Here is a 23708-nt window from a genome sequence, read left to right as displayed (position 1 = left end):
CACACACCACACATGTGCATTTCTCTAGCAGCTGTGTTGAGGGTAGTAGTCCCACTCTAAAGGCAGGGGCAAATGAAAGAAGCCTGAGGCTCCTTTCAGAGTTAGTGGGACTATCACATAAGTAATATGGGAAATTCAAGGACTACCTCTCAGTGACGCTATCTGTGAGAAAACCTCTTGCAGAAGCAATATTTTTCCAGGTCACATTTCCCAATCAAGGTTGAAAGAATGACTGTGTAAGGGTGCCTGGGTGGCTCAGTCTCTTAAGCAGCTGACTTCAGCTCAGGTCATGATCTCGCAGTTTGTGAGTTTGAGCCCCACATGGGGATCTGTGCTGACAGCTCAGAACCTGGAGCCTGCTTCAGATTCTGTGTCTCCTCTCTCTGCCCCTTGCCTGCTCACATTCTGTCTCTCACTCAAAAATAAATAAACATTAAAAATTTTTGGGGGGCGCCTGGGTGGCTCAGTCGGTTAAGCGGCCGACTTCGGCTCAGGTCATGATCTCGCGGTCCGAGTTCGAGCCCCGTGTCGGGCTCTGTGCTGACAGCTCAGAGCCTGGAGCCTGTTTCCGATTCTGTGTCTCCCTCTCTCTCTGCCCCTCCCCCGTTCATGCTCGGTCTCTCTCTGTCCCAGAAATAAATACACGTTGGAAAAAAAAAAAAAAACAACCCACTTGGAACTTCTATGCACCTGGTTATGTAGCACAGCCCTCTCCTTCCTGTGAGGCATCCAAATATGAAAGGAGGGAGTGGAACAGAGATGAAGAGAAACCAATATACATTTTCAGCCCTTGTAGAGATTTCTCTCATTTACTTTTCACCCAACACTATGAGGTAGGTTGCATTCTGAAGATTCAGAAAGTAAGGTAATTTGACCTGGAGCTCACCTGGACTGAAAACACATCTACCTGATTCTAAAGACTGACTTGCTCTCACTGCAAATTTCTGAGGGATGGTGGGATTGAGGGCTCAGAGGGAGATCGTAACATCTCTTTTAGTGCCATGTCCTACTGAAAGTGCTGGGTAGTTCATATACTGTAGGTCCAATCAATCAATCAAAAATGTTAAAGCATTTTAATATTTGTATGCAGGGATTCTATCTCAAACTCCAGTCATTTAATTGGCCACAGGGCCAACATGTGTCTCTTGGTAATTTTCTCCCGAATAAAATCAGATAGGATTTAATCACAGTCAAATTGACCCATAGATGAATTTCGCTAGGGTGGACTCTGGGGGCACCAAACATTCTCTGCCTCCAAATCCTCATCATTTATTCTCCTTTTCAACATAAAGCTGGGTCCCACATGCTACTTGCTATAGCTACAGACACTTCAATAACAAACTCTATTGTTAAACAAAGCTGGACACCTTTGTTTCCTTTATTAGCAAGGGGAATTGCTGCAGAATTATAAATCCTTGCAAAAAGACTTCTGTACGCTCATCATGTGAATAAACAAACAACCAAAGTCATTTTTAAACATGTTCAGTTGCTGCACACCAGTGAACAGACACACCACACAAGGACCAATTTATGGCTAGAAGGAAAAATTACACTCTTCAAAGCATCCCATTTGGTGGCAGTCATGATCATTAGTGAAAGTAATATCTATTTAAAAGCAGTAAATGCCTATTTCCAAACAGAATGGACTGGCATACAAAGGAAGCGTCATCCCACTCAAGCATCCCCAGGCTTCCCAGAGAATCATTATGGTCTGTCATGTTAACTCACTTCCTTTTTTTTTTTCCTCTCCTCTTTCTCTTTTTTTTTCCCCTGCTGAATATCATCATCTAAAATCAAATTAAGTACTAATAGTAAATGTGCACAGAAATCACTTCAGGAAAGCAAAACAATCAGACTCAAGAGGTTATATAAAAATACTCTTTCTCATGGTAAAGATCAAGAGCCCAGATGGAATTGTGACAACATTCCAAGAGGGATACAGTAGCTGAGCTGAAGCTGTTATCCAGGTGACTAATTGAAAGAACCACCAATAATAACAACGTCTTAATAATTTCAAGAGTACCATCTCCCATCTATCTGTACTCCAGCTCCCCTTTCAAGTCCCTTCCTTCCAGCTCTAAAATTGCTAGTCAAGGATGATGGTGAGGATAATAATAAATGTGTCAAGATGAGAAAAAACTATTATATTCTCTGTTTGGTAAAATAGCACAAAAAGGTGACATGACACACAGGAAATTTCAGAGTCTGACCCAACATGGGGATCAATGAATATTTAGTAATAAATACTGTGTATCATTTATTTTGGACTCAAGTTTTCGAAGAGAATGAATCACCCAGTAAGATTTAATGTACTGGTTTTTTAATATGGTCAATTAAAGATGGCCTCTGAAATATATAATTATATTGAGTAAACTTCTCCTACAACATGGCTGGTCTTTAAGGTAGGTCTTATTTGTATGCTCCAAAACGAAGTAGTCACTGTTACCAAGAGTCTTCACATTCTCTTTGGAAAATGAATTGCTATGTATGCTTCTTTAAGACAGACCAAGTTAAGACTATAACTGCACGGCAATAAAGAGGAAGGATTACAACCAGAACTTCTGAATGTACTTTGTCATGCTAAATGAAAGAGTCCTTTCAAATACACTTTTTGACCAAATCAGGATAAAAGAATGCCCAAGAGATATAATTCTCCAGTTAACATAGCATCCATCTTCCCAGTTTCTATCCTTGGGCCATAAGTAGGCAGAGTCTAGCTGATCTTGGTTGAAACTCAAAGTGGTACTATTCCAAATCAACCAGCACCTCCTCACCAAAGAGGTCTATAAATGATGAGTTGTTAGTTTTGGAAAAAGAATGAGGAATTAAAAATTGATTTGTTCCACTGAGCTGAAGGGCATATGTCTATGGAGGAAAGCATGGGTACTAAGGTCAATGAGAGGGGGAAGTGAACACAGACTTCAGTGAACATCCAAAGAACAAAAACTCACCTGTGTTAATGCTCTACAGTACAAAACAAAGCTATTCTCGGGTGGCTGACAAAAGCATCTTATTTTAAACCACAAGAGTGAAGAATCACAAACACTGGTGTTAAGGACCCTAAGAAACAAATTAAACATTCTAATTTTATAGGTGACAACACTATGGCTCCAAGAGATGATAAGACTTGTGTAAGATCACTTTAAATGCTGGAAGATGACCCACATGTAAATACTGATTCTGTTGAGTCTATGATCATCATCTCTTTTACCATAAATGACACATTCCTTATTATGTATGAGTTCATTTGAGTCAAGTGAGAATAAACTGTGCTAGGTACTACAAATTGTTCCTATCTACATGCAGTTTACTCCCCAGTACAGGATGCAGAAAATTGGACTTGCAGTTACAGTACAGAATAAGAACTATTTACTCCCTGTTGCTCAAGCAAGGGCACCCATCCCAGACTTCTGAGGTCAATAAAGGCTTCTCAATAGATATAATATTCAAACTGGTTCCTTGAAGGCAAAGTAGAGATTTTACAGGGGCAGAGAAACAGGAGGAGGAAGCTGTTCTAACAGGAGGGGGTGGCAGACACACGGGATCAGAGGCAAAAGAGTGCTGCTATGTTAGAGGAAGTGAAAGGAATTCAATATGGCTGGAACACTGAGTGCCTGGGGGGAAGTGGTGAGGGACAGGGCAGGAAAGGTGAGCAGGGTGGACAAATCCAGAAAGCCTTTTTGTCTAGTTAAGGAATTTAGACTTTTTCTCAAGATAATGGGAAGACAAAGAGTTTTAAAACAGGGAAGTAAAATGATTAGATCTGCATTTTGGAAAGAACATTAGGATAGCTCAATGAAATAAAATGGCAGCACGGGGGTGCATGTGTGGTTAAGTATAAAAGAAATCAAAGCAGTTAGTAAGCTGTTGGTGTAATCTGGAAGACAGGATAGTCATCTAGTGCAATATCTGAGGGGGATGGAAAGAGATATTTGTATTTGAGATATTCAGGCCACAGAATTAAAATACCCGATGATAAATAGATACAAATGGATGTGGGTCATTTGGGAAAGAATCAAAATTATTCTGAAGTCTGTGGTCAAAGACCTTCTGACACGGGAGCTATGGAGTACAGTCCCTCAGTTTTATAGTCAGGGACCATTCTTATAACAATAGAAAGTCAAGACAGCTCTATATTTTTTCATCATGAATGAAACTGTGGAGTCCCGGAAGGCAAAGAATGAATTCTACAGGATACTTCATTGGGGCAGTCATAAACCTCTGATGAGACTTTCCCAAGAAAAAAGAACTGCCCAACAAGCACCCTCCATCTCAACGCCCTTCTCACATTTTCTGGTGGATCATGGGTTTGGAAAGAGGAGTAGGTTCAATGTCCTATGGCCTGCGTATGCAGCGTAAATGGTGATATCTTCCATTTTCTGGTGGACGTTGGTTAATCCAAAGGAAGCAGGATTAGGGGTGGTCAATAAAAGAAATCAAACACAGCAAGATTTATGTGGATCAGCTCAAGGTCCTAAGGTTTCCCGGTTCAAAACTGGAGGAATGAAATGAAGTATGTACTTTTGGGCTACGGTGTGTCCCAATCCCCATTTAGGATGTAAATCAGGTACTCACCCCTTCGCCGCCATTTTCACCTGTATTGGCAAGCATTTCCTGCAGAGCTCTCACAGAGAGGGACTGTTCCAGCACAAAATTGCAGACGCAGAGATCTGGAGGAACAAACTGTGGGAATAAAACCAGAATGAGGATACCTACTCATATCAGTAGGGGACCAATCACACAATAACATCTCAAGGGCAAAAAGCCTATGAATCAAAGTGACGGGTGGGTGGGTGCGTGGGTGGGTGGATGGATGAATAGGAATATAAAAGGTAGCCTTCTCTTATTCAAGTTAAGATGGGTTTCAAGCTGAATTCTAAAGGATGAGGAGAAGAAAATGTCTAAGTCTCAAGGAAACAGTGACCAAGATGCCAGGAGCAACTTCAGTGAGGCTGGTAGTACACACAGAAGAACACACATACAGCCTTGCTGAAGAAGGCAAAGTAAAGATATACTGATCTACACTGATGCCTGAGTAGGACCAAAGGAAGAGGGCCACTGAGATATCATTCACAATAATTCGTAAGAGGACAGTGGACACACCACAGTGTGGCTCTAGACAGTAGTGATACGATAGGTAATCTATTTACTTGTTAAGAAAACCTGGATACTGGGGTGCCTGGGTGCCTCAGCTGGTTGAGTGTCTGACTCTTGGTTTCATCTTGGGTCATGGTCCCACAGTTTGTGGGTTTTAGCCCTGCATCAGGCTCTGCGCTGGCAGTGCAGAGCCTGCATGGGGTTCTCTCTCTCTCCACCCCTCCCCTGCTCTCTCTCTCTCTCAACTTAAATAAAAGAAAAAGAAAGAAGAAAACCTGGATGCTGCACTATAAAAAGGGGCATTAGAGGGGATTAAGAGCTATATAAATATAATTCTGAACAAGCAATGTCCAGAACTAAAAGAACTGATGGCCCCTACAACAATCGTTCTAATTTATTATGTGCTCCAGTGATATTAATATTTGTACTTGTTCTGGAACATTTCTCAACAATAGTTAAAGACAGCCTTTGCTGCATACTGACTAGTAATAGCTAATGCTCACTGACTATTTTCTCTGTGTCAGGCCCTGTTTTAGGTGCTTTGAATATATTAGCCCATTTAATCCTTACAACCACCCTGTATGATAGGAATTATTCACCTTCCAGTTTACAGCCAAGGAAACTAAGGAACAGAGAAGTTAGGTCACATGCCTAAGGTCATGGCTTCTATTTGGCAAAGTTGGATTCAAATCCAGGCAGTCTGTCCCCAAAGTCTATACACTTAACCCTACACGATTCTTGCCACTGATGGAAATATTAAAGACATTTTTCACCACTAGAATGTTTTCAATCAGCCAATATTTAAGTATTACATTTATATAAAACACAGCACAGGGTATTGAGAAGGATACAAAGAGACCCAAAATCATTGCTCTGTAGGAGTTTACAATCCAGTTTCATGATATACCATCTTCCTTAGGAAAATAGCTTATAATCACTTTGCATGCCAAGCCTTTGTTTCCTACGGGATACTGGAGAACACTGACACTAGGAGAGGAGAACGGGAATGAGGAATGAGGGCCAGAAGTCACCAACAGCTTATGACTAACACTCAGACAGGTAGAGCTGTTTCCATGGAGCTCCAATGTAAAAGATCAAGCCAGCCTGCTACTAAAGCACAGATAACCTCTCTGACTTCAACATTTTCGTTTTTAAAATAATGAAATGGTAATCTCTAAGTTTCCTTTAATTGGAGGCATTTTGTATACTCTTCAGCCCTCTTCCCAAACTCAATGTCCTCAAATAAAATGATGTTCTACTTGGGCCTATTATCTCCCTTCATTAAAGTTTCCAGACCCCCAGGCCAAGAATGTGTAACCCTATCCCATTTTGAGGACTTTTCCACTAAGTACATTTCTCCTCAGGGTCCCCATATTCTGAAATCTTAAAAACCTAGTCTTCCTAGAATTCTGGTATTGCACAAAATTGCCCAATTCTTTTTATGAAAGTTATGATAGGAGAAACTACCAGGACACTACAGCTTTTTTTTTTTTTTTTTTTTTTTTTTAATATATATATTCCTTGCTTTGTTTTCAAAGTCTGTTCTTGCCACAGGTAATTAACTCATCTGTATGGGACTTGAGCAAGCAAGCAACTGTTAATGCAGGGCAGAGTGTCATGTCCACAAAGGGTTTCTGGAGCACAGAGAGCATCATTTTAAGCAGCATACAATATGATAAAGCATTTCCCTAAAGGCCTTACGCCATAAACATATATCGCTCAGCTCAGCTTCCCCAAATATGGTGCCATCGCAGAGAATTTTACAGAGATTTTTTTTTTCTCCCACCACTTTGTCTACCCAGATCTCAGGTCACCAGAATAGGAAGCAAAAGGACCAGAGTTTGAGTGTTTCTTCCTCTTCACTAAAGCCTGTGGTTTGGAGATTTTCTATTTAGGAAGGTCTGCAGTTACGGTTGGTACTTTAAAGGGCACTTTTTGGCTAATTCAACATTCACACTCACTTTTACAACCACCATATCTAGCCCACTCTCCTTTGACAAAAACTTTCACAGTCCTCAGAGCTAGAGATCCCGCCCTGACAGGAGATCAGGGGATTCGAAGTCCCCCTTCTTTCTCTCCTGGGTCTGGTCTACAGGAGCACTCCCCCAGCACTGCCATCATCTACTCTGATGGAGGACCACCAATAATACGGAGACTAGACATGCCCCAATTATGATTTTCTTTTCCTTCAAGATACTAAAAGCCCTAAGGTGGTCATGACTTAACTGCTGGTACAGATGGGCACACTGAAATGCGAGAGAGAGGGCACAGGGAGAAAGCACCTCAAATGAGAGCACTGTACCTGCACTAGCTTACACAGTTTCCTTGCAGTTCAGTGTCTCTATCACTCAAGTGTGGCCCCTTCCTGAAGCCTACGCTTGGGATTAAGTTCACACTGGTCTAACAGCACACAGAGCAACACGTGGGCAGTGGCAAGGGAGAAGACGGGGCAACAGGAGTATCTGGAGGAAAACAAAATGCAAGTAGTAACTTGTAACATAAACGGAGTCCAGAGCACAGAACCATCTGACCTGCTACCTCAGCTGCCATCCTTAATTAAACTCCACACAGGCCTCAGGTCCCACCTCCACGTTCTTTAAGAATGAGCAAAGGCCACTCGTCCATCAAAGCTAATTTGTTTGCAGCGAGCGAGTCCCCTAGGAGGTCAGCTCATTGTCTCTGTGCTCTGGAGCCTGTGCCTCAGTCACTCTGCCTGGCAGGCATGCGGCATGTGTTTACAGATTCTCAGCACGGAGAGAAGGGCTCTGTTGACATCTGTTCTGAAATAGCTCTTCATCTCTCTTCCCAGCCCTGTCCTTTGCCTGGAGACGCACTCCATTCTCAAATGTCCTACAGAAAACCTTGAGATTCCAGGGCGCGGAGAAAGCCAGGAACTAGGTATTAATTTAGCTCTGCTATGGAAAGTCAAAGAAGGGAAGGCCTACGGACTTCCCATTTTCCATAAATCTATGTAACATCTTCCTCACTGCACTCAACATGTTTTTTCTGGGGCTCACTAAAACCAAAATGGTGGCAATCTGATAAGCTCATTGTTAAATTCACATAGCATTTTTCTACCTAGCACCTCACAACATGCACTCAGCATGGTGCTAGCTTGTTCTAGCCAAGCTCTGGGGGATATGAAGAAGGGAGTCAGTTACAAGGAGGGCTGTCACCCCTCTCCTACACTGTTAACCACACTCTGTTCCGGTTACAGGATTCTTTATGCAGTACAGTCTATTTCACTAGATTGTGGGAATCTTGAAAAATCTGTGTCTTTTTCTATTTTTGGTATCTCCAGTACAAAAAGAGCAAGTACTCAACTTCAGTCTTCTTGAATTGAGTGTGTCCTAGAAGACTACCTGAGAGTATGTGGCTCATGGTGGCTGTGGGTTCATACAAACTGTACTGAGCACTCACCTGCCTGGCTGGACCCTTTCGCCAACTGTTTCATTATCTCGGTTCTTGTTCAACTTCTCTGTTTATCCAGTTCTCACACGGTCATGCCTTAATGATACCCCCTAGAAGTGTTATCAATAGCTCTGAATTAAAATATAGGTCCTATTAGTTAATAGTGAATACTCTAGCCTAGGAATGCCTGAGGTCCTGTAACTGTTCAACTGCTTATTGGTTTAATGAGGATAAGCAGGTACCTTAGTTTCTCTGTGCCTCAGTTTCCTTATCTGTAAAATAGAGATATTATAGTAACCACTTCTCAGAATGACACTTTTTGTTTAAAGAACTTAAAATAGGGTCTGCTACATAGAAATAATAAATGTCAGGGGTGCCTGGGTGGCTCAGTCAGTGAAGTGTCCAACTCTTGATCTCAGCTCAGGTCATGATCTCACAGTTCGTGGGTTCACGCCCTGTGTCAGGCTCTGCACTGACACCATGAAGCCTGCCTGGGATTCTCTTTCCCTCTCTTGGCCCAGCCCCTGCTGTCTTTCTTGCACTTGCTCAAAATAAGCTTAAATAACGTCAGATATTATCCATCACAGAGCAGTGAAATAAAAACATCAATAACTCACTTAAATGTTCATTTATAGATCTAGTGTAGTTGAAATTCTTATTTTGTTTAAGGATAAGGCAAATTCCCCACCTTTCAAGGTTGTGTGGTCAAGGGGGGGTATCAGCGAAGCCAATGGACAATTTCCAAAGTAGGTTTCGATAGGCCCAGGGTGAGTAAGAAAACAAGTGAGGAAACATACAGAATTTAACGTGACTGGGGTGGAAAGATGGGAAGGAGTGGGGGAAGGGGGAGGAGGGGAAGGAGAGGGAAGGAAACAAAGGGAGGTGAGAAGTAAGGCTGAGGAAGAAGTAAGCATTAGACCAAGAGGATCCTGAGTTCTCTTGTCAAGGAGTTTGGACTTTATCTTCAGAGCAATAGAACACCATTAAAGGAAGTTATGCTGAAGGTCATCTAAGCAAACTTTCAGCTTTGAAAGACCATTGTGGGTCTAGTCTGAAGGAGGCTAGACCAAGGCAGAGAAACTAATTACGAGGTTGTTGCCATAAACTGGTTATAAGGTGAGAATAGCACAACTTAAAGTAATCACACTGGAGTTGGAAATAAGAGAATGAATTTGAAAAATCTTGAGAAGGTAGGAGAGAGAAGACCCGATGATCAATTGGATATAGGAGATGAAAAAGGCGAAGACGACAGGTGTTTCTAGGATGAGAAAGAGTGTAAAAAGGGTAGGAATCAGCAAGAATAAGCCACACCAAGTATCCTAAGAACCACAGAGACCATAGTTACACTTGGCACATTGTCCACTGGACTCTCCCTTTTGGGCCAACAGAATGATGACGGGAGAGTGGCTGTGTATGGGTATGCCCACAGATGTCAGCAGAGTAAGGCTCATCTGGAAAAAGAGTGGGAATATGCAAAAATAACATATATTCTCCATAGGAGAATTCCTCGAGACCCAGCCACCAGTCAGCTCAAGTAACCTCACTTTCCTTTCCCATGTCCATTTAAGCCGTCAGCCGGTATTAGGAGAGCATAACAACATTCAGTACTGCACTAGCTGCTGTGGGGAACAAAAGGCAGAGTTTCTGTCCTTTAAGGAGTTTTTAGCCTATTTAAAGAGACATCTACTGTACATGAAACTTTATAAAACAATGCAAAAGAGAATATTCAATGCTAAACTGAGGGGTATGAGTGATACTTCCTGCAACACACACAGCCTTCTTAGCAATGTTGTGATTAGGAAAGCCCAGCCCAGACTGGAGGTTGGCCTCAACAAAGTTTTTGTGCACAAGAAGTTCCTGGCACATAAAAAGAAACACAAATTTTTGTTTAACAATGCACAAGATGCGAGAGTTATTTTTTCCATTTTCTTGTGTGTATTCCTCTCTTCTGTTTATAGAACATGTTTTTTTAAATTTTTAAAAATCTTTTTATTTATTTTTGAGAGAGAGAGAGAGACAGAGAGACAGAGTGCGAGCGGGGTAAGAACAGAGAGAGAGGGAGACACAGAATCTGAAGCAGGCTCTAGGCTCTGAGCTGTCAGCACAAAGCCCGACAAGGGGCTGGAACTGTGAGATCATGACCTGAGCTGAAGTCGGATGCTTAACTGACTGAGCCACCCAGGCACCTTCCTCCCTTCTGTTTACAATTCCATTAATGAAAGCAGCATTTTTAAGTTAGGAGCTTCATAGAACCTCTGTCTTTACTTTGCTTTTTTCACCCACCTCCTTAAAGGAAAAGGTCAAGCACTTGCAAGTATCATGAGTCAGTACAGGGAGGGCACAGAGAAAAGAGAAAGAATAACTTCTGTTTACTAGTTTTTCTACATATACCTCCCACTCCAGTCCCAGGACTGAGCAGTTAGATGCATGAGCTTGAGGCTGTATTATACTTATGTGCTGATGAGTTTATATGGACTCAGCTCCACTGCAATGGATAGGCCATTACTAATTCCAGTTATCTGGGGGAGAAGTAGTGACTGTAAAAACAGAGGCCAAAACTAAGTAGTCAGAGCTGAAGTAGCCGAGCGAAGTGCATCTCACATTCTTTGATCCACATTATGAAGAAATCAGCATAGCCAGTGGGAAGTTCTTGGGCAGATGGTACAGAAGCATCCAACCAACGATAGGTCTGAACGTAGGAAGTAAGGGACCCAGACAGTTCATTCTTTCCTCTGGGATTCCATGTAAATGGGGACCAAAGAGTGAGTATATTAATTGCATAAGAATCTGAAACTTTAAGCTAGAATGTTGGAATGTATTTGACCTTCCATTTTAATTTTTCTTCTGTTATTCCTTAGTGTTTAACAAATTTTTTGAAGCTCTGGCCTGTTTTGGCTTGATTACATAAATTGAGCAAAGAATTTTGGTCTACAAGGGAGCCAAAATATTAAAGCAAGGTGCCTCAGTATGGTCAATGGGACAGTAATAGGGGCAATAAAACAGGAGAACCACAAGACAGAAGCAAAGCTGGGGGTAAAGCAGAGGGTCCTTGACAAGCCAGCTCTCACCAATAGGACATTTCTATTCAGAAGACTTGAAACTTCTGAATTTTATTAATGAGGATGGTATCTCAATTATTACCTTCATGCTCTACTCATGCTGCTTGAGGTAGCCTAGTCCAAGAATAAATATGGCTCGTGGTTATTCTCATGGCTGTAGATTTAAAAGTGTGAATACAGAGGAAGTCTATTTCTTTAGGCGCACTATGTCTGCTAGAAATAGGCAGAGGTAGAGCCAGTCCCCAGTGGCCTGGTTTCTATCGTGTTTGTTCCATTTCACCACACCACCTCAAAAAAAGACTAATAACCATCACCCTATGATGGCTTGATATAGTCCTAACTCAAAGACCATCAATGAGAAGGCATCCCTAGCCTCCTGGCATAGAAAATTAATCTCCCCTCTAGAAGATGTTCCAGTTGGGTTCAGAGTGGCACTGGATAAGACCAATTCTCCATGGGATAGCATCAAGATAGCCAGAGATGGCATGCGTAGCTTGAATTTCAGGAGTTTTAAGCACTACACAGACATGATCTCATCCACCTACAGCAGACATGAGCTCATTTGTGGACTTCCTCTCTACTATTGATAACACATAATTATTTGTATTGTGTTTATGCTTCAAAGACAGAACTAGCCACCAACCAAACTAACACCCACATCTTGTCCCAACCAGGTTTAAGTATTTACGCAGGTAAGTGCTTTTTAAACCTATCTTTGCCACCTCTGCTAAGTTTTTGATAGATTATAATGAAAGAAGTTATACAGTGAATGTTTAAATCTGAAGATGTTGCCTAGTATCTGGATTTCTATGAAAATGGAAGATGGTTTTTACAATTATTTTAGAGGCAACTCAAATGCAATACAAAGGAATTAGGTAAAACTTACACGGGTAAGTGGAGAAACAAAAATAGAACCCGTATATATATTTTAACTATATCTACTTACTCATCTATATAGTTTTACCAGATATTGTGAATTCTTTATATATATATATTATTATTATATAATAATATATATATATATTATATAATTATATAATATATATAAATATATTTTTTTTATAATATATATTTATAAATTTATATATATATAAATATTTATATATTTATAAAATATATAAAATATATATTTTATATATAAATATATATATAAATTATATAATAATAATATATATATATATTATTATTATATATATATATATATTCTCTCACTTAACTCTCACCTCAACCCTTAGGGAAAAGATTATAGCCAATGTACAGATAAGAAAACAGACTCAGAAAGGCTAAAACACTTCCTCACAATCACACCCTGGAAATGGCTTTTCAATCACGAATTTCAAACTCAACTCTTTCTGACCGATCCTTTGTCCCTTCCCCTGTAAAGAGAAGATGCCATCCCTATGCCAAGCTTGCAGAATTTTCCTATGCTGCCTCCTCTCAACTCTTATACTTTAATAAGAAGTTAAGGGCTTCATATTAGATTCTTGACTCTCTCAGAAAGAATTCTCTATTTTAGAACGGCCACTGGGAATACAAAGGCTATGACTGCAGTTAGGGAGACAATCAGGGCTCAAGAGCTTTGTAAAACTGAGATTTCTGGCAGGAAAGAGCATACATAGTTCCACAATCTAAGACTGATTGACCATGTAAGTGCTGTCTTCCAAAAGGCAATTCAATTCTGGCCATGAGGGGGCCGGTTTCCACCAAGGATATGTATGTGAAGATTTTAAAAACATGTACATATGCAGGTTGTAGATATTTTGAGGGAACAGACTTTGCCTGTCTGTGTTAAGAACTGTTCTCATGAAACAAGGTTAAAAATGTGTACAAACTTAATTTTTTCTTTTCTTTTGTTTCAATGTTTTTTATTTTTTTATTTTTTTCAATATATGAAGTTTATTGTCAAATTGGTTTCCATACAACACCCAGTGCTCATCCCAAAAGGTGCCCTCCTCAATACCCATCACCCTCCCCCCCTCCCTCCCACTCCCCATCAACCCTCAGTTTGTTCTCAGTTTTTAAAAGTCTCTTATGCTTTGGTTCTCTCCCACTCTAACCTCTTTTTTTTTTTCCCTTCCCCACCCCCACGGGTTTCTGTTAAGTTTCTCAGGATCCACATAAGAGTGAAACCATATGGTATCTGTCTTTCTCTGTATGGCTTATTTCACTTAGCATCACACTCTCCAGTTCCATCCACGTTGCTACAAAGGGCCATATTTCATTCTTTCTCATTGCCACGTAGTTCTCCATTGTGTATATAAACCACAATTTTTTTATCCATTCATAAGTTGATGGACATTTAGGCTCTTACCATAATTTGGCTATTGTTGAGAGTGCTGTTATAAACATTGGGGTACAAGTGCCCCTATGCATCAGTACTCCTGTATCCCTTGGGTAAATTCCTAGCAATGCTATTGCTAGGTCATAGGGTAGGTCTATGTTGGTGGGAATGCAAATTGGTGCAGCCACTCTGGAAAACAGTGTGGAGTTTCCTCAAAAAAAAATTAATGTTTATTTTTGAGAAAGAGAGGGAGAGAGACAAAGTGTGAGTTGGGGACGGGCAGAGAGAGAGGGAAACACAGAATCTGAGGCAGGCTCCAGGCTCTAAGCTGTCAGCACAGAGCCCGATGTGGGGCTTGAACTCACAAACCATGAGATCATGACCTGAGCTGAAGTCAGAAGCTTAACTGACTGAGCTACCCAGGCACCCCAAAACTTAATTTCTTCTATTTTAATACTTTGCTATGATAAAAGAAGGTCTTTCTGAATATAGACACAAACTATTTAAATCAGATAAGTTCCAATTTTTGCTTATATTTTTGCCAACAAAAGCCATTATATGTAAGTGGTAAGGTACACACATTGTTTTAAAAGTTTTAAGTAATCTCTACACTCACCACGGGGCTCGAAATCACAACCCCGAGATCAAGAATCACACCCTCTTGTGACTGAGCCAGCCAGGTGTCCCTGAAAAAATTAAATAATACAATTGGAAAAAATTCTTTTTGGGAAGAGGAGGAAGAGGTCATTATCTTTGAAAAGAAGTCAAGAAGCTCCCTTCTGACTGATGCCTGAGGAGTCAACTATAAGAATGTGACACTCTCAGAATCCACCTGTTTATAGATGCATCTTTTTTTTAATGTTTATTTATTTTGAGAGAGGCTCGGGAGGAGCAGAGAGAGGGAAACAGAAAATCCCAAGCAGGCTCTGCACTGTCAGAGCAGAGCTCCACATGGGGCTCCAACTCCCCAAGTTTAAGATCATGACCTGAGCCAAAATCAAGAGTTGGACACTAAATCAACTGAGCCACGCAGGTGCCCCTAGGTGCATCTTCATTGCAGAGATGAGGGAGTTGCCCTGGAAGAACTGAAAGCCATGGAAAATCACTGCTGCAACAGAAGGAGACTTACTAAACAGAAACACCCACAGCCATGGGTGAGCAATGGCAGCGTCTGATGCTGTGCTGGCCTAAGGTTTACTCCAAGACAAGAGCATGAAAAGGCATGGAATAAGTTGATAATGTGCAAGGAAAAGGGAGAAGTTTATCAAGTTATAAAAAGGTGTTGATACTTAAAAAAAATAAAATAAAACAAAAACCTTCTACTGGCGATCTAAATATTTACTTAAGAAGACCACTTGTTGAGGTGCCTGGGTGGCTCGGTCAGTTAAGCCCTCGACTTCGGCTCAGGTCATGATCTCACAGTTCGTGGGTTCGAGCCCCATGTCGGGCTCTGTGCTGACAGCTCAGAGCCTGGAGCCTGCTTCAGATTGTGTCTCCCTCTCTCTCCGCCCCTTCTTCACTCACACTCTGTCTCTCTCTGTCTCTCTCTCTCTCTCAAAAATAAACATTAAAAAAAAAAGAACACGTATTGAAATGACTTCTATGCCAAGGAGATGCCACTGCCACCTAGAAGCAGGACATCTAAATTGCAGGACAAATATCCTTTGACAAAAATCTCGCTGAGAATGCCAATCCCAACTGTGGAAGAACTAAAAACACCCACAACCACTGTTTCTATGCCCCATCTGTGAAGTATCCAGATATTGGCTGTTTAACTGACACTGACCGGCAGACACAACACAGTCTAGCCTCTCTTAGGGAGAATGTTTAGTGAAAGCAACAGCTGCAACATCAACTATCCTTTTGATAATACTCAGAGATTTCTCTTAAGAGCTAACACAAATAAGCCTGTTCTGGAAGAATTTATGCAGAAATGTGGTGGGCCCAAGAATCTCCCGGTTAAGAGTGCTAACATTTCAGATTCCTGGGCCCCTTCTCCAGATGGGTACTTTAAAAGAATATTCCAGGTGACTTTGAAGCAGGAGGTCTCTGACCCCAGTTTGAGAGACACTTGAGAGCAACAGGGCCAAAGAAGTAAATTCGGGTCCCTAGAAAGTAGCTGATTCTCATTCTAAATGCCTCCATAAAGAATTCAGTTCATCAAAATATCAAATTTTCTTTCAAATGCATAACCCGGTAATTTGAAATCCACATGACTGCTGTTTTTATAATCTTGCCTGATATGGCCCCAACCAAAAGTAACATCTAGGTGTCCAGGACACCTATCTTCTGCCAAGAATCAGTTGTTTCTGGCACAGTTAGGAAGAATGTTACCAAGGGCTTGGCAAAAATTAGTGCTGTGAAGCTGGTGTTCTTTAAAATAAGGAAGAAGGGGCAGCCAAAGAACCAGAGACAAAACGCTGGGCAGCTGGCTTACAAAAACTGCCTGCTGGGAAAGAGCATAGCTGACAGGCTGGATGGCTGGTTTGGTTCTTGACTGAGCCAAGTTTTTCCCCCTGGCCGGCACGGTCAGCATGTTAGGAAAGGTGCCAAAAGCTGGAGACTTGGAATACTTGCATCTGGGGGGAAAAAACAAGCTGTGGAGAGGAACAGCAAAACATACCTACTGTTTATGGACAGAGATAACCAAAAAAACAACTCTTTATATGGTCCTTAAAAAAGACGGCCATAAATAAAACTCTTCCTTAATGAGTGGGACAGGTAATACAACAAGTTCTGTGGATAAATAAAGAGACTCTAAAATCTCTAGTTTTCAACGGGAGCCTACCAAGAGAAACACACTGTTATTTTCAAGAGCTTGTGTATCAGAAAGATAGTAGAGATCAGGAAAGAGGACAGGTAGCCTGTCAGCAAGGAGATGAACTCTGTGCACGTCCCATGTTCCATGAAGAAGTTAGGGGCACACACATCAGCTAGAAGAGGAGCACAGGGTACAGGATGATGGAGTTAGAATGAGATATGATGGGCAGAAACACCAAAGGATAAGGTAAAAAGCCGAGGGGGCGGGCTGGTAGGAAAGCCTAGTCTCAAGCTTGATTTACTTTAGTGTTGGTGGAAGGAACATGGACCAGCACCGTATCAACCATGCATTCCTCTGTATTTCACTTGCTCCTTCCTCCCTTTTGCACGATGACATGGTTGCTCAAGAGTTTAGAAATCATGATGAAGCTGCTCTTTATTACCAAAGCAGCGGTATTCAACAGCTGCAGAACAGAATTTGTGTCTCTTGGCCTTTTCATTGCATAAGAGGAAGGGGACAGTTGAGAAAAGCATTATGAGGAACCCACGGGAGTAGAGAAAATGCCAAGCTGGACCTGAAGGCTGACCGAGAGAACAGAGACACTGGGTGCTCGAAGTGCTGTTCCCTAAGGTGCATCAGCTCCATGAGGCTCTTAGACTCAGGATCTCAAGTGGGCACAGAGCTCATGGATGAGGGGCAAGGACAACAGCTTGGCTTTCAAATGGCTTGCCTTTTTTTTTCCTAATGCTGCCTTCCCACTCTCAAATTGAATCCAAATTCCAATGTGGAAATGCAGCTTTTAGTTTTACCCACTACATGAAGTTTTTGCTTTGGTAGAAATAAGCATATCACTATAAACTAAGTTCTGAATTAAAAAAAAAATTTGGCAGCGGTATATGGACAGATGTTCGTAACATTTGCAGTTATAAAAAGCGTTTGTGATAAGTAACAGTCGTAAATATTCTTTGCCAATATGGAAAAAGTACTTTTATCCCCTTATAGAGACCAAGACCCCAACCATTCTAACTGCCTCATAGCATCTGAGCTAAAATACCACTACTAAATGCTCACGTTGACAAAGATTAGCACTACATGCAAGGATTAGTACCACATACCCTCACTTGCAAGGGGACATGTAGTACTCAGATATTTTATTTATTTTTTTATTAAAAACTCTTTTTAATGTTTATTTATTTTTGAGACAGACAGCATGAGCAGGGCAGGGGCAGAGAACGTGAAAGACACAGAATCCAAAGCAGGCTCTAGGCTCCAAGCTGTCAGTACAGAGCCGGATGTGGGGCTCAAACTCACAAACCATGAGATCATGAACTGAGCTGAAGTCAGATGCTTAACCGACTGAGCCACCCAGGCGCCCCATCACAGGTATTTTAAAACATGTACATACAGCAGGGAGTCAGCACTGTTAGTGGCTGCGTAAGTTAAAAACATTCACAGGGCACTGAGTGGCTCAGTCAGTTGAGCATCCAGCTCTCATTCTCGGCTCAAGTCATGATCTTATGGTTCATGAGATTGAGCCTCCCTTCAGGCTCTGCTGACACACAGAGCCTGCTTGGAATTCTCTCTCTCTCTGTCCCTCCCCCATTGTCTACCAAAATAAATAAACAAAAAACACATTCACTTAATAATAAGCACTGCTTTAAAAAAAAACAACAAAAAAATAAACTATTGGAACTGTACCAAAAGAAAAAGCTCTTGCACAGCAAAGGAAACAAACAATAAAATTAAAAGGCCACCTACTGATTCGGAGAAGATATTTTCAAATAGTATATCCAAATAAGGGGCTAATACACGAAATATATAAGAAGAGTATACAACTCAACACTAAAAAATATAACCTGATTAAAAAATGGGCAGAAAACATGAATAGAAAATTTTCCAAAGACGACATACAAATGGCAAGATACATGAAAAGATGCTCAACATCATTAATCATCAGGGAAATACAAACCAAAACCACAATGAGCGATCACCTTACACCTCTCAGAATAGCTAGAATCAAAAAGATAAAAAGTAAACGTTGGCAAGGATTTGGAGAACAAGGAACCCTTATGCACTCTTGGTTGGAATGTAAATTGGTGCAGCTACAGTGGAAAATCTTATGAGGGCTCCTCAAAAAAATTTAAAACAGAACTACTATATGATCCAGCAATTCCACTACTGGGTATTTACCCAAAGAAAACAAACAAACAAACAAACAAACAAAAACTAACCCAAAATGATACGTGTACCCCTATGTTTATTGTAGAATTATTTACAACAGTCAAGATATAGAAGCAGCCTAAGTGTCCAATGACAGATGATGGATAAAGAATATGTGACACAGACACACACACACACACACACACACACACACGACTATTACTCAGCCATAAAAAGGAATGAGATCATGCCATTTGCGACAATATGGATGGACCTAGAGGGTATCATGGTATTATGTCTTATTGTGAAATAAGACAAAGAAAGACAAAAACCATATGATTTCACTTATATGTCAAATCTAAAAACAAACAAGACAGACTGTAAATACAGAGAATGGATAGTTGTCAAAGGGGTGGGGGGGGCAGTGTTGAGAGATGGACAAAATGGCAGTGCAGCCTTCCAGTTATGGAATAAGTCACAGGGATAAAAAAATAAATAAAACTAAGCACTACTTCACTAGAGAGGTAGTAGAGAGGCCTATTACCTCCTTGGGTTAGGTCTTCTTCAATAATGTCCTTCCTACCAGGAAGCATGAGTTGGACAATCACAAAATGCTACTGATCTGTGAAGATCTATTGGATCTCATTCTCTCCAAAGGTTCCCTCACTTAAGTCACTAATCCCTTTCACTCAGGGCATGAACCAGCTCTGATCAACACAAAGAAACCATTAAGAGACTTGGTCTCTTTCTGCCTGAGCCCAACCCATCACTCAGCACCTAGTAAAGCTGGCCAGGAAATACCATGTCCACAACTGCCTCTGCTCAACCATTCAAGGTCACGTGACTGTGCCATCACTTGAGTTCCCTTCCTCTCAGCTCTGCCCAGTAACTAACCCAGGTTACTAAGATTCATCATCAATGATGAGGATGGAGAATAGGTGTTCCAGGGAAGATTATGGCCTTTCCTTTCCCCTTCCCTACTGGATAATCAGGAGTTACCTCCATTACATAATGGTTGAGTTAACTTGGCTCCACTAGAGACAATGAACACATTGATAGAAACTGATGGAGCAATGACACACCTCAGAAAGCAAAGTCTTGGCTCACGGTGACCTAAGCAAGGCCTGTCAAGACCCTATAAAGATAAATGCTTCAAATTATCCAGTTGCTTTCCAGGGGCATTTGTCCTTATGTTCTCAATGAGTAAGATGGAGATGAAAGTCATGTTTGGCGTCCTATTAAACTTGTACACTTTGGGAAAGAAGTAAGTTCATTCATTACTATAGCAATTGGGAACTTTCCATAGCAGGCTGTAGGGAAGTTTGAATGTGATGCCAATGAAACCAAGGGCATGGATTTGCTTCATTTTGTGATGACATCTACACACTAAGCTGGCTAGCTACTTTACCATCACTTAGTTAAACGTTGATGACTGCGACTGGCACTATTTCTGAAAGTGTAGTCTGAGGACCACTTGCCTAACAATCATACAGAAGTTAAGAAAAATAAAAGCAGAATTTCTGGCCCTACCCAAGACAAGGATGGGCATGGAAGACTATGCTCATTCAAGTTTGAGAAGCATTGCCCATCTGGGTGAGGTCTGTGCCAAACCCCCTGGATGCTGGCCAGGGTTATCATCTTTGAAGGTAAAACATTCTTGACATAACTCACTTGGGAAGCCAGGTAGTGAGCAAAACCACAGCGCTTAGTTTTCAACTCACACAGTGATCAGAGGAGGCTGCAAAAACCTTCTAATGCACATCAAAAAGTTCTCATCTTTCTTGGCTTATTGGTCACCAAAATTCATCTTTAGCTGTTTACTAGAAGTTTTCTTGAATAATAGATAACACTAAGGCTTCTTCGTTGACTCAGTTTCAGAGCTTTCATTAATTTCTGAAAACCCTCCCCATGTTTAGGTAAAAGGAGTGAAATGGTTTGGACCCAGATTGCATCCAAATTTCAGTCTCCAGTGACTGCTCCTTGGATGAAAGAGGTGGGCTAGAGATTATTCCCCGCTCTGCACTCTGAGGCAGGAGTAAACCTGACCCACCACAAAGAGATGACAATCTCTTCTGTTGTGAAATAGAAACATCTTAGGATATAGACTGAAGTGCTCAAGTAGGGCTTGGGGCAAAAATCCTTGATGAAAGTGCTTCAATAAGAAATGGATCATTAGGTCAAAGAGTTTTTGTCAACTACTCCATAGCTAAAACAAACAAACAAACAAAAAACCCAACTGTTTGAGAGAGGCTTACAAACAGGTTTATTACACCAGCTGTTTGCATCTTCTAAAGGTTTTGGATAAAGCTCAGTTGAGTTTAAGCGAAAAGGAAAGAAAATTATTTGAAAACGTCCTAACAGAGAAAGCAGCTAAATCCTGGAATGGCTGAATTAGAGACACTTTGTACTCCTTCCCTGAAAAAAACATGGAAGAACAAAAATACGCTCACTCTCCAGTGTTTTAAATATTTAAAGTCACCTATTTGTTTCATGTCAGGAAATGAATAACCAACAAAATGTTGTTTGCAAAGGATTCATACAATTTTTTCCATTCCTCTCGTTTGTTTACGGTCACTGTTAAAAATTTAGAATGAAACTTTAAAGAATAAACTTGTTGCACAAATTGTTGAAAAGGAGAAGTTGTCAACTTAAATGCCTGGAAATCTTAACTTCTAAAACAAATTTAAACATTTCCTTTACAAACGTCTCCTCATAGGATGGTCAAAAATCAGACCTGAGAGGTTATCTCGTTTAACATCTTACAGCATGCTGGAGAGAGAACAAAACCACTTCTCTCAAATCGCCATCTAGTGTTCTTTAGAAATGGTTCAATCTGTGAACTATAAAGATGTCCATAACTTCAAAAGATTACACAAAAGGTCATAATCATGACTTAAGTTTTATCCTCAAGTTTTAAAACACCCATGGGAAATAAAAATGACACATAGACATGGCTTGGGTTCTTAAGATTCAAGTTCTAACACAAATGCAATGCATCATGTTTCTTCCATATAAAAGCAATGAATGAAAAAGAGATACTATAATCACAGGGGGGAAAAAGCAAGTCTTTGTGATATAATTAGTAAGTTCAGGAGTTGATGCAGGAAGAAAAATACTGCTAATCGAGATCAAAATAGCAGCTATTAGGTCTGAAGAGCAAAGTACTAAGTACTGCAGAGGTGCCCGGGTATGACTAATACCTACTCTTAATTCACCTGGGGCCATTTGCCTACTGTGAACAAGTAAATGACAAATGAACAGTAGAGCTATGGTGCCACTTTACACACTGAATAAATTTTTTTGTGAAGATTCCCACCACTAAGGTACAGACTGTCTTTAAATAAAAAGAGGGGACTTGTTTTTCCACAAGCAGTTATCACAACAGTATTAATAACTCAAGTGGGAAGGTGAACAATATAGATGAGGAAAGATCTTGGGGTTAAAAGATTGGACTTTTTTTTTTTCCTTTTTAACGAGGTCCTCAGAGCAACAAATGACAAATGCATTATTAAACCTGACCTGTGTTACATTGGACTTTTATGCTATTTCTTTGGATATCTGTTTCCCTTCTCATCTCTTGACAGTTAGAAATAGCAGAGTACGAGGCTCCACGTGGATACAGAAATAAGAATAAAACTTTCTCAAAGAAAATAGTTTAGCTGCTAATTGAGAAGAACTGGAGCCATGTTTTTCAGAATCTGATCATAGTTAGGCCTATACCCTAACCCTTCAACTGAGTGAATTCATGGATGGCCCAATGTGAAATGAAATTTGTTTTCCTCCCTGCACAAAACAATAATAGTGCCTGGCCCAAGGTCAGCAATAACCTGATGTAGAGTAGCCACCCAATGCAGAGAGCCTACCCTGCTCCCCACCAGGACCCCACCCGAGGGCCAGCTCACCACATAGGCATGACTGTACAGAATACTCCTACCGATTCTGTTCACCTGCACATGTTAGACAGCAAGGCTTGGCCATGAAAACAGATCCTCTGACAGCTAAGAGAAGGTCTCATCTAACAGAATGAGTATCCAGCCTCCATTTCCTGCATGCCACTGAATGGCCACCATCCTCCAGAAAACTGTAGGCTAAGCCCACAAAGGCTGTCACCTTTGTTTTCTTGGACAACTGCCACAGTGTAAATTCTCTTCTGTGTTAGTTTTCTTCTTCTGTATGATCATTTCCTTAATGCTCTCACCCCTCCAATCGCCTCACTCAGCCCTTTCTCTCTTCTAGAAAGTGTACTCCACAATCAACATGTTCCATCATTCATCCTCTGCCTTCTCTCTGAATACTGCCTGGAGACATGAAACCCAGCTACTCGCAAAAGACACCACTTCCCTTGGAGACTTCCCAATTACAGGATGCTCATTTTCTCATACCTCAGGTAACCGAAGATTAAGAGGTAGGCTCTGTGTCCTTTCCCACCAGGACTGTCTCTAGATCATTACTCTTCTTAAAGAACTTAAGAAGAAGAGAACTTACTCTTCTTTAAGCTTCCTACTCCTGGTAACATCATCCTCCACTCCCTCCCTCACTGGTGTTTGTGTATTTCCTGGACCTGCCCTTCACTGAAATCTCTGGCCCCTTTTCATTCCTACTAGTGGTAATTTGAGCATTGACATTTTTATTTGTTGAATTGTGTCCTCTCAAAATATACGAAGACCTAACCCCCAGCACCTGTGAATATGACTATATTTGGAAATAGGGTCTTGGAAGATGTAATCAAAATAAGATGAGGTCAGTAGGGTGAGACCCAATTCAGTATGACTGATGTCTTTATAAGGAAGAGGGAAATACCATGTGAAGACAGATAGACAGAGAAAAGGACCATGTGAAGATGAAGGTAGAAATTTGGGTTATGCGGTTATCAACCACAGAATACATGGGGCTACCAGAAACTGGAATGGGCAAAGAGGGACGCTCCCACAGAGGCTTT

At 41.0% G+C, this 23708-nt stretch overlaps 1 protein-coding gene across 1 annotated transcript in view; it reads right to left on the bottom strand.

Moving 5' to 3' along the window:
* The window catches only part of RYR3 (ryanodine receptor 3), a 455720-nt gene that overhangs the window by 324069 nt on the left and 107943 nt on the right, over nt 1-23708 (bottom strand). The window contains exon 4 of the mRNA XM_045059588.1: nt 4576-4683. Within this exon, the coding sequence (XP_044915523.1) occupies nt 4576-4683 (108 nt within the window). The remainder of the gene's footprint in view (nt 1-4575; nt 4684-23708) is intronic.

Source organism: Felis catus, chromosome B3 (assembly GCF_018350175.1).
Source record: "Felis catus isolate Fca126 chromosome B3, F.catus_Fca126_mat1.0, whole genome shotgun sequence".
NCBI classification, from domain to species: domain Eukaryota; kingdom Metazoa; phylum Chordata; class Mammalia; order Carnivora; family Felidae; genus Felis; species Felis catus.
Note: the sequence above shows the minus strand (reverse complement) of the source record. Positions and strands in the feature narration are given on the sequence as shown.